The sequence below is a fragment of the Paramisgurnus dabryanus genome, chromosome 13, assembly GCF_030506205.2.
Source record: "Paramisgurnus dabryanus chromosome 13, PD_genome_1.1, whole genome shotgun sequence".
Lineage (NCBI taxonomy): Eukaryota > Metazoa > Chordata > Actinopteri > Cypriniformes > Cobitidae > Paramisgurnus > Paramisgurnus dabryanus.
In genome coordinates, this window is record NC_133349.1 from 8,283,025 (window position 1) to 8,295,100 (window position 12,076).

At 33.5% G+C, this 12,076-nt stretch overlaps 1 protein-coding gene across 2 annotated transcripts in view; it reads left to right on the top strand.

Moving 5' to 3' along the window:
• LOC135789037 (uncharacterized) overlaps positions 1 to 11,982 on the top strand; it is a 34,079-nt gene extending 22,097 nt beyond the window's left edge. The window contains exons 4-7 of one of the 2 annotated variants that reach the window (XM_065298608.2): positions 2,506 to 3,748; positions 7,812 to 7,921; positions 9,368 to 10,636; positions 10,992 to 11,982. In XM_065298608.2, coding sequence (XP_065154680.2) covers positions 7,882 to 7,921; positions 9,368 to 10,636; positions 10,992 to 11,551 — 1,869 coding nt within the window. In that variant the 5' untranslated portion in view covers positions 2,506 to 3,748; positions 7,812 to 7,881 and the 3' untranslated portion in view covers positions 11,552 to 11,982. Of the gene's footprint in view, positions 1 to 2,505; positions 3,749 to 7,558; positions 7,922 to 9,367; positions 10,637 to 10,991 lie in introns of those variants that run through there. The other variant, XM_073811545.1, reaches the window with a different exon arrangement.
• Positions 11,983 to 12,076: the final 94 nt, after the last annotated feature.

Genomic DNA, 12,076 nt, shown 5'->3' on the forward strand with positions numbered 1-12,076 from the left:
TAAAGCTACATTTAAACCAAAGTTTTTTATTTTATTTTTCTATTTTTTGTTTTGTTTAAATGTAGCTTAAATAAATTGATTGCAACCACTTACCTTAAAAAAAAATCAGTAAATTGAATGAATAATTTTTTTTAGTAATTTAAAGGTAAAGTTTGACATTTCTTCACCATTAGTGGCACTCATTGGAAACACAAAATAGGCACACTGAAAAATTATTCATTCAATGTACAACATTTTTTAGGGTAAGTGGTTGCAATACATTTATTAAAGCTACATGTTAACCAAACTTTTTTCTTTTCTTTTCTTTTTCTTTTTTTGTTTGTTTAAATGTTGCTTAAATAAATTGATTGCAACCACTTACCTTAAAAAATTTAGTAAATTGAATTAATACTTTTTTTCAGTGTATATTACATTATTTTTAAGCCATAAAAATCATTTCATTTTATATTATTATAGTATATAATATTTTAAAGCTGCAATCTTCAACTTTTTGTTTAAAAATACAGAAAAGTCAGTATTTGAGCATAGACGTAAACAATTCGTCTTCCTTACTACTATTGAGTCGGATTTCGCAGGAAAGTCTGTAAATTTAAAGATAAGTACGTAAAGTAACCCGTAATTTTATGTTTCAAATAGAGATGAAGATAGAGAGGCAAACATTATGGTTTGAATCTTTAAAATATAGTAATTTAAAGGTGAAGTTTGACATTTCTTCAACATTAGTGGCACTCATTGGAAACACAAAATAGGCACACCGAAAAAAATGACTCATTCAATTTACTACATTTTTTTCAGGTAAGTGGTTGCAATCAATTTATTTAAGCTACATTTAAACAAATGTTTTTATTTTATTTTCCTTTTTTTGTTTAATTGTAGCTTAAATAAATTGACTGCAACCACTTACCTTAAAAAATTTAGTAAATTGAATGAATATTTTTTTCAGTGTATATTGCATTATGTTTAAGCCATAAAAAATAATTTCATTTTATATTATTATAGTATATAATATTTTAAAGCTGCAATCTTCAACTTTTTGTTTAAAAATACAGAAAAGTCAGTATTTGAGCATAGACGTAAACAATTCGTCTTCCTTACTGTTGAGTCGGATTTCACAGGAAAGTCTGTAAATTTAAAGATAAGTACGTAAAGTAACCCGTAATTTTATGTTTCAAACAGAGATGAAGATAGAGAGGCAAACGTTATGGTTTGCAGCTTTAAAATATAGTAATTTAAAGGTGAAGTTTGACATTTCTTCACCATTAGTGGCACTCATTGGAAACACAAAATAGGCACACCGAAAAAAAAATGACTAATTCAATTTACTACATTTTTTTCAGGTAAGTGGTTGCAATCAATTTATTTAAGCTACATTTAAACAAATGTTTTTATTTTATTTTCCTTTTTTTGGTTTAATTGTAACTTAAATAAATTGACTGCAACCACTTACCTTAAAAAATTTAGTAAATTGAATTAATAATTTTTTTCAGTGTATATTGCATTATTTTTAAGCCATAAAAAATCATTTCATTTTATATTATTATAGTATATAATATTTTAAAGCTGCAATCTTCAACTTTTTGTTTATAAATACAGAAAAGTCAGTATTTGAGCATAGACGTAAACAATTCGTCTTCCTTACTACTGTTGAGTCGGACTTCGCAGGAAAGTCTGTAAATTTATAGATAAGTACGTAAAGTAACCCGTAATTTTATGTTTCAAACAGAGATGGCGATAGAGAGGCAAACGTTATGGTTTGAAGCTTTAAAATATAGTAATTTAAAGGTGAAGTTGACATTTCTTCACCATTAATGGCACTCATTGGAAACACAAAATAGGCACACTGAAAAATTATTCATTCAATTTACTACATTTTTTTTAAGGTAAGTGGTTGCAATCAATTTATTTAAGCTACATTTTAACAAAAGCTTTTATTTTATTTTCCTTTTTTTTGTTTAAATGTAGCTTAAATAAATTGATTGCAACCACTTACCTTAAAAATATTTAGTAAATTAAATGAATAATTTTTTTTCAGTGTATATTGCATTATTTTTAAGCCATAAAATAATAATTTCATTTTATATTATTATATTATATAATATTTTAAAGCTGCAATCTTCAAATTTTTGTTTAAATATACAGAAAAATCAGTATTTGAGCATGTACATAAACAATTTGTCTTCCTTACTCTTGGGTCGAATTTGGCAGGAGGGTCTGTAAAAAAAAGAGATGGCGATAGAGAGGCACACGTTATGGTCTGCAGCTTTAAAATCTCATAATTTAAAGGTGAAGTTTGACATTTCTTCACCATTAGTGGCACTCATTGCAAACACAAATAGGCAAGGTGTACAGTCCAATAGCATGAATTTGGGGCAGGCCTACCGGTTTACAATATTTTAGCAATTCTGTTTGCTGCCATGGTGATGCAGAAATGACACACTTCAGATGAATGCATTTATCCTCCCACAAGTACTGACTTGAGTATTATGTTTGTTTGTTTGCATTTAGACCCCGCTGGCTGTTTATTCGACCCTCCTGTGTTTACAGTCGAACCTACACCCATGAGTTGGACCGAATCCTACAATTTCTGTACAAACCATAGTGACGAGCTGGCCAGTCCATCCACTGAGATGTCAATCCTGGCGCTGGCTAATTTTATGCCAACCATAGAAAGTGATCAGTACTGGATCGGGCTGCGGCGCAGTCTGTTTACATTAGATTGGTACTGGCAAGATAGAAACCATAGTGTAGACTTCAGTTACATGCAATGGAGTGGCGGAGAACCAGGAGATCCTGCGACGGGCATGTGTGCTTCAATATTTTCAAATATGACTTGGAAAATGGTGTCCTGCTGTTATATGTTCATGCCGATCTGCTACAACAGACCTGAATACTTCCCTATTAAATAAGGTTACAAAAATATCAGTAAAGAAGACAACATTGGACGTCTGAAAATTCTAGTAAAAAATACAGCGATGTTACGGGATGACATTTAAACTTGTAACTGTATATATTGTTCAATGATACATTCATCTACCAATAACTCTATGTACTAAAGTAAACAGATGTGAAATAACATACCTGTAAAGTTAACTATGGAGTTGTTTTTGACCTATGATGACCTATGAAAAATGTAAACATGTCTAAACACTTGTTTTAATTTATTTACTTAATATATTGTTCATACTTAAAAAACATAGACTTGTTAGCACATTATATTTTCATTATTGTTAAATATATATTTATAAATCTAATATATTTAGACACAACATAAAACCATCATTTATGAATAAATGAGTCTAAGATGTTGCATTTAAAACACATAGATAATAAACTTTAAGCTCTCATTCCTAGCGTCTGCATAATTTAGAGTAATGCCATTGATAAGTTAAGTAGTCCACCTTTGGTTCGTTGAGTAAATGGTTTGGGAAAAATATGGACAAACCAACCACTGGTTTAAAGTGGCCTAAAAATATCATTTCACCCAACCATGGCGTGAAACAACTCATCATAGGTTCATTTAAACCCAGTATTTGGGTTGGTCCATATTTTACCCAACATTTTTTTGGAGTGTGGACTCTATGTGACAGGTGTTATGGCTATAATGACTCTCATGTCAGCACCTCATTATGCAAAGTTCTGCAGGGGGACAAATGTGTTTTGAATACAAATTGGGCCTGTCGAGTAGGAAACACACAAATGAAGATCATTAAGTTCAGAGAGGAGAAGACCTGAGACCTGGCAGCATCAGGTAAGTCTTGCTGACACCGCACAACAGAAAATATTTATATATTTTATGAAATTACTTGTATGGTGGGGAAATTAGGGGTTTAAAATCTAAATGCTTAAGATGGGTGTGAAATCCTGGACAGAAGAAACCAAAACCAAATTCATGGTTTTCAGCCCCCAAGAGTTCATCGGTAAATATGAATACATGTAGCAGCAAAAAGAGCGGTGCTTATTTGATCCTCATACAGTTAGTTTATCATGCGTATAAGTAGCCGTTTGAAATGCAGTTTTGATTGAGACTTTATAACTCTTCCTACCATGTCTCTACAAGAACTAAAAGCTTTTACAGTTTATGACAATTTGTAAAGTCTTTTTAATGCAATTATACACACAAAAATGTTAGGTTATTAAAGGGACAAACACAGCTGTTGGGATAAATGAATCCAGAAAATGTTTACATTTAACTCGAAAATGGGTGAAAAACACCCAGCATTTTGGGTTAAAAAAAACCCACACTGTAAAAATGAAAGGTGTTACCAGTGTGAGTATTTTTTTCAGTTGATCCAACTTTTCACTTTTTACAGTGCAGGATAGGTTAAATTACAAAGCAACTGCTTGGGTTTGTCTCTTTTTGACCAAATGCTGGGTAGAAAATAACCTAGAGTATAAATTTAAATAAAGAAGTTTAAATGAATCTAATTTTAAGAGTTTGGCAAGTGCTTATGCTTATAATGTCATTTGACATAAAATAGCTTCATTAGTAGATCTAGAACAAAATTTCTGTTGAAAATACAGTATTACTGGCAGCTGTTTGCCAGTAACTTACTGTAAATTGATATTATTTTTTTCAAAGTTAAATGAAGGTTAAACATTCACAAGTCTTTACAGAATAAACCTAAAATAACATAAAATAACACCCTCATGCAAAGCATTCTGGGAACCAAAATATGCAGAAAAAACAGAAAAGGGTTTATTATGATTTCTGGTTCCCAGAATGCTTTGCACGAGTCTTTTATTTTATAATTTTATTCTGTAAAGACAAATTTGTAAATGTTTAATTTTCATTTAACTTTGGACATACTATTGCCAGTAAATAACATACATTTAAATCTACAGTAAGTTTCTGGCAAACGGCTGCATAACAACAGCACTTTTTTACATGGCATGTCCCGATAGTTTCAGGAAAATCAGGATTCAACATTTTCATAAAAAATAAAATAATTTTATATAAAGTGAAAAAAAATTGTGCCAAATATTATAAAAATGGATTTCATCTATAGTGAATAGATAATATACATTTATGTGTTTTACTGAGATAAATACTTCTCAGCAAAGTATTTCTCAATATTTTTCGGCTGAAATAAGCTCCCTACATTTGGTTACACTGACTGCTGTGAAAGTCATTTATATACACTGTGTAAAACATGCAGCATTTTTGTTCAAACAGTTTAGTTCAGTTCAATTTATTTATATAGCACATTTAAAAACAACCATGGTTGACCAACGTGCTTAACAATGTCCAAAAAAAATCATAGACAAATACAGTAAAAACATCAAAAATGTTTCAGCTCAGCTGGAAATAAAATCCAAGAAACACAGGTGTGTCTTAAGTAATGACTTTAAAATTCAACAGTCGGAGCAGTTCAACACAGGTTGTCTGGAACGCTTACTCCCAGTTCAGAGTCGTGGTTTTGAAGTCATGATTTACGGGCTAAAAACCTTCCTGGAATGCAACATAGAGAAAGGGGTAATTTTTAGTCTCAGTTAAAAGGCGAGCTGATGCATTTTAGACTAACTGTAACATACACTGTAAAAATTTGCTGTAATTATGCAGATGGTTGCCAGTAACTTACTATAGAAGATAAAGAGAAAAAATTTGTAATGTTCATTTAACTTTGAAAAAATTGTGGCCAATAAATAACATAAATGTAAAATCTACAGTAAGTTACTGGCAGCTAGTTGCCAGTAATACCCAATAATACTGTAATTTCTACAGAATTTTTTTATGTTATTATAAAAATTAAGTTCAATTTTAACTTGTTTTTTGACAAATTTTTAAAGTCAAAACATAAACTGGTTGATTAATTTTACAATCTAGAATCAATTCATATTAAAGCAATAAACCCCAAGAAGCAGTGGGTTACCAGTGCATTTTATAACAGCTAAGGGCGTTGTTAAAACCCCCTTAGCTGTTATAAAATGCACTGGTAACCCAATGCTTCGAGGGGTTTATTGCATTTATAAAACGGTTACTTCATATGCATAACGTTAGCGGGATTTTATAAAATAAAACACAAATAAGTTGTAATTATATTAGTACAAATATTACTCTTCCGCCAAACAAAGTAGTTCCTCAGAATCAAGTGTGACTGAAACAGAGCGCAGTTCCCAACCAACAGAGATGCAGCAAAGACACAATGAAAATATGATTTAAGACTGTGGTGTTTATTTTATAAATCAACATTCATCTAATTTATACATTAACATTTAGATTGTGCAACTGTTGAAGTGATGATCAAATATGCTTGGAAGCATGCTGAACTCTTTCCCAGTCAGCGTTTTTTTTTTTGTTTTTAAAGTTGCCACCCAGTTTTAGTTTAATTCCTTACAGAAAAATTATCTTCTTTAAATAAACATAAAATATCAAAAGAAAGAACAGACCATCCGCTTTCAAACAAAAACAAACACAAAAACGTTTCATCCTACCTTCATTTGTTCTCTTATCACCTCTCAAATTTTTTAGCTAAAAGCGGAGATAATTCCATTTTTGTGAAGAACTTTTGTAAGAGATCAGATTCAGAGCCTAAGAAAACACGGCGTTTTCAGTGTTGAGTGAATGGGTCAGTGTTTAAATTGGGTAAGATTGCCACCCAGTGGATAATAGCGGACGTATGAACTTGAGTTATAAACTCCTCAGACAACGTTTTCTCTTTATCGACGAGATGACTCAACAATATTTATTGACATTTATCTGGATATCGCCATTAATTGTGCAATTGTAGACAAATTAAAAATATGATTAAAGACTGTGGTGTTTATTTTCATAAATCAGTACGCAGCAACAGTGGCGCAGTGATACTTATGTAATGTGGTCTGAACCGTGAGGTTACCGGTGTATTTTATCACGGCTTAGAACGCGTTTCAACCAATCAGAATGAAGAACCAGAGCTGCCCGTTTTATAAAGAAATACTGATTTCATGTTTCGTGTTTTTGGTATTTAAGACTTATTCTCTGTAAAAATACTGTTATTTCCCACTTATGATTACTGTAATATACGCTGTAAAAATTATATCAAATCATCATATATTTTTAGGTGACATTAACTTAACAAATTAAGTTAAACAATTTCAAAACACAAGTTTTTTATTACAAGTAAAAACAGTACATTCTAAAAACAAATGGTGCTAAATAGCACTAAAAGTGGCTCTTGGCTCGTAATCATAGAGGAACCATTTTTAGTGCTAAATAGTGCCTATAAAGCAACTATGAAGAACCATACGGGGGTATAGCATCACTGTAGCACCACATGTGGTTCGTTTTTTCAATATTTTACTATGTTCATACCTAAACAAAGACTAATTACTACATACCTATCTTTTTTCAATGCATGCACTTTTAATCTTTGTACAGCGCTTCTTGAATGTGTTAGCATTTAGCTTAGCCCCATTCATTCCTATGACTCCAAACAAAAGTTTTATGTTGTGCCACCATACTTACTCGTGTAACTACTCTTGTAACAGTCTTTAAATAGAGAAAACATAATTCATCCCTGTTTGGATCCTAAGGAATGAATGGGGCTAGGCTAAATTCTAACACATTCACAACGCGCTGTACAAAGATTAAAAGTGCATGCATTGAAAAAATATGTATTCATTCGTCAAAGTTGAGGTAAGGATATTAAAAAGGTGGTGTTTTCCTCTAAGGTAACTTACTTAAAATGTGATTTCATATCAGCATGAGAACAGAACCGTCAACCTTCTGTTTACCAGCCCGACTCCATTAGGCCATGACTGCCCTGAGGTGATGATGTGACATTTACCTATTGACTTCAGTATTTAAAAGATCTTATCTTTTCTTTCTACAGCTCAGCTGATACAAAAGCTGGGAGGCTCAAATCAACTGCACAGTTTTCACAGAACCACAGGACACTAATAATGCTGTCTGTTTTAGTGTTCATGTCATTGGTTTACCAGGGTAAGTCCTCTCTTACATTTATATGTTTAGTTGATTTTGTCTGATTGATGTGATTCAGAGAGCGGATTGTAATTGGAGCCATTCCACCGAATGGGTGCAATTTGCTTGTTGTTTGAAATTGTAACCTCCGTTAAAGGGACTGTAAGTAGTATTTTAAGTGTTTTATGAATCAAAATCAATGTCTTTATTCATAAATATGTCCTTATTGGTGTCAAATGACCTCTGTCAATGATCTGGCTTTTCTTTGTAAGCTTACAATTTCTCCTCTTTACTTACATTGAACAGGTAAGTCCATAGAGGCTTTAATTTCGTTCGACCATACTGATAAACTATAATAGTAAAGAGGGACAAAAAGCACTAGCCTACCAACATGTTTCCACAACGCATTTTCGTTCAGAACACGTGAACAAGCTGAAACGGACAAGGAGATCAGTGATTACATAACGGCTACCGTAGATGCAACACGCATTTGAAAAAAGCGAGGCGCTAGAGAGCACTATAAGTTTGAATGCAAAATACAATTTCACCACTAGATGGGGAAAATCCTACTTACTGTTCCTTTAACTATTTCAGCTTTACAAGGTTTCTTGGTAAATGATGGATGCATTTTAGTAACAGGACTGAAATAATATTTTTATTAGCAAATACAAATAGCCACCTGATCTCACGGTAATTCATTTGTATTTTGCTAATTGGCCAATTCATTCAAAGTGAGTTTTACGATTATTAGAATAAAAATAATAATGATACTCCCCTAACCCCGCACCTAAACTTAGCATTACAGAGGTAAATGCAAATCATTTACATACAAATTTGGTCATGCAAATACAAACCATTTTGCCACCTCATAAACATCGGTATGAATTGCCATGAGATTGTGTTGTTATAGCACGAAGTTCCGCGTTTTTTCATGATCGTATCACAAATTTCTGTTTATGTGTCATTGTCACGTATTGGTTACTCAACTGTTTTGTCCTAATTTCTTACCATTGTCGTTTCGGTTTAGGGTTAGATTGACATAAAATGACATCCTTACCCAAACCCAACTCTAACCCTAACGCCAGGCGACAATGGTTTAAAATTTAGAAAATATAAAAAATGAATCTGAAAAAAATTGTATAAACCAATACTTAAAGTGACATCCTAACGCAAACACCAAATCTAACCATAAACCGAAGCGAAAATGCTTTGAAAATAGGAAAAAAGCAGTTGAGTAACCAATACATGACAGTTACACATAAACAGAAATTCGTGGTACCTGTACTATCATGAAAAAACGTGGAAATTTGTGACAGTATCACGAAAAGGAATAAAAAAACATTACGTGACAAATAGGGTCATAATTTTATGAGACTGGGTAGCTGCAATGCCACCTATTCAGTGCATGATGTGTTATGATCACAGTTCTGTCAATAAAACATTAATCATAACCTGATCAATTGACAGGACTGTCCCTGGTGAGCCAAGGAACAGATTTCATCACAACTTTCCCAGAGAATATCGCCTACTACTACACAAAAGATTCCTGGACCACGCTCAAAATTACTGCTTTTTATACCAACACAGAGGTCAATGTGACCGTCAACCAAACCAGCGTATATAACGCAACGTTGAATTCCGGAGAGGTTCAAAATGTGCATTTTCCCGTGTCTGTACAGCAAAACAATTTCACACGTTACCTTCAATGTGTGAGAATTGTCGGCACCAGACCGATTACAGTGCTCTGGATCAGTCGGAGAGGCGAGAGCATACAGAGTAATGTTGTTCAGCCTCTAGAAAATCTGGACCACTATTATGATATACCGGCGTTGAGCTACGCTAAGATGATTGGCTTATATAACGCGCCAAATGAGTTAGCTGAGACTAATAGTACTTACAATACATTCAAGCTGATCATTATCAATGCTGAAGATCAATGGAACAGCATCTATGTCAAATTTGATTATGGGAATGCTTATGGGAATACTGTTCGTGTTCTCCTGAGACCTTATGATCTTTATCAAGTTTATACCAATAGTTTACACATTTCAGTTCTCTCTAACCATGTAGTGGCTGTGCTGCTTACCCACCCATGTGTGGAAACAACAGGATGTGGATGCAACATGGTAGTGAGCCAGGTTCTCCCGAAAAGTCTGTGGGGTAATACGTTTGTTGTCCCAATGCTGAGGAACGTGAACTCAACCTGGCTACATATGACATCCACAGCAGGGTTCAAATTCAAAGGGAAAGGGGCACAGCCAAAAATTGGGACACCGCCTTATAGTGTGCCACCGCCTAATAATGTGTCACCGCCTAATAGTGTGCCACAGCTAAATTATGTGTCACAGTTCGTGCCCTTTAACAACATTAGTGAGAAATCCCAGTTGATTGAATTATACGACAATTCACCCATCCGGGTTGTCGGTCCTGGCTCTATCTTTGAAGTTATCCCAGAAAACATGTTTGCTGCCTGCTACCTGGTGCAATTCAACTCGACAGGTGACGTTGTGGTGATAGCTGATAAAGATCACAAGAATGATCTACATATAGACAATCACCCGGTATTCAATCACTGGACAGACATCGACAATTCAAACTATTCCTCAGTGAACCTGACCCTTGATGGCACACATGTCATTTGGCATCCGAACTTGAAGATTGGAGTCTACATGTTTGACAGAATGGACAACGGAGTTCTTTATGGAGGCTCGGCGATACCTTTAAGTGATAGTCCAGGTAAAATTCAAACTTTCAAGATGCATGGAGGGGAGTGGTTGTCAAATGTATTTATTTATTTTCTTTGCCGGAAAAAGGTGGAGCTCAGATGCAAACGCCGCTAAACACTACCTAAAAAATGAGATATGCGTATTTAATATTATATTATAATGCTTATTTACATGAAAAAAAACACACTTTTCGTATAGTTTGAGAGTTGCTATACAGCAAATAAACAGTAAATAGCCTCATCTACAATAATATCATCCATTATGTACTTTTTATGGAAGTAACACATTTAAAACATTGTGTTTGTGTTGTTGACTTTGCAAGAATACTTCTGACAATGTGTTTATTTATATTTGTGTTTACATAGACCAAGATGGATGTCTGGCAATTTCTGGAAATTTTAGTGTTGGTGATGATCTCATGACCTGGCCTGAGTCTCATCAGTACTGCCTGAATGAAACCGACCAGCTGGTCACACCCAACAGTCTGCATGCCCGTACAGAGATGATCGAATGGCTGTCAAAGGAATATAAACACGGTGATTTCTGGATTGGACTGAGGCGCAGTTTGTTCACAGTAGACTGGTACTGGCAGGCAGGAAACGAGAGTTTTAAAAATGTGAGTTACACCTCGTGGGCTGATGGACATCCGTATAAGCCCTTGAAAGCTTTGTGTGCTTCTGGACACCTTGATCCCAACAAGAAATTCTCCTGGAAGAGTGTGTCCTGTTGTCAAAAAATGAGACCTGTCTGCTACAAAAAGCCTTCGTACTTTAGTCATTTGACCTTTGAACCCCTAGATGATTTTCCTTTGTTAAATTTTGACCAAATTGTTCTTGAAGCTGCTGGAATTGTATTTCCAACTGAAACATTTAATGCATTTATTACAGATGATACTAATTTTAACACATATAAAACTTCTCACTAAATTTAATTGCTATCTTAAATAGCTTTGCTTTCTTAGTTAACCATGTTTTAAATTTAACTGTTACTTAACTTTTTAGAGCATAGACAATGAAATGAATAATATCAATACATGCATCCTGGTATACGGTAGCAACTTTTAGAAAATGCCCTTTTTTTCAAATGTGGGGAAATTTTGGGTCAATCTTGACACAATATGTAAAATAAAGCTGGTTACACATTTCTCTACTTTTGTCAAGTTTAGTTTGTAAAATGTAGTCATAGTAAAATAGACATAATAAAGAATAATCTCTCACCAAACATTCAATTTGTAGTGTATTTCAATGCTGCTGTACTTTCATGCATTAAGTGTTGTTCGGTGATCTTTGAATTAATTTAACAAAAAACAAAAGCAAAAAAAATAGGCTGGCTTCTTTCAAAAAACAAAAACAAAAACAGTTAACACATTTATACAGATAAATTCTGGAAAATAATTTAATGCATGCTCCTCATTTCATAAATTATTTACAGATAGTCAGACATAATGGTC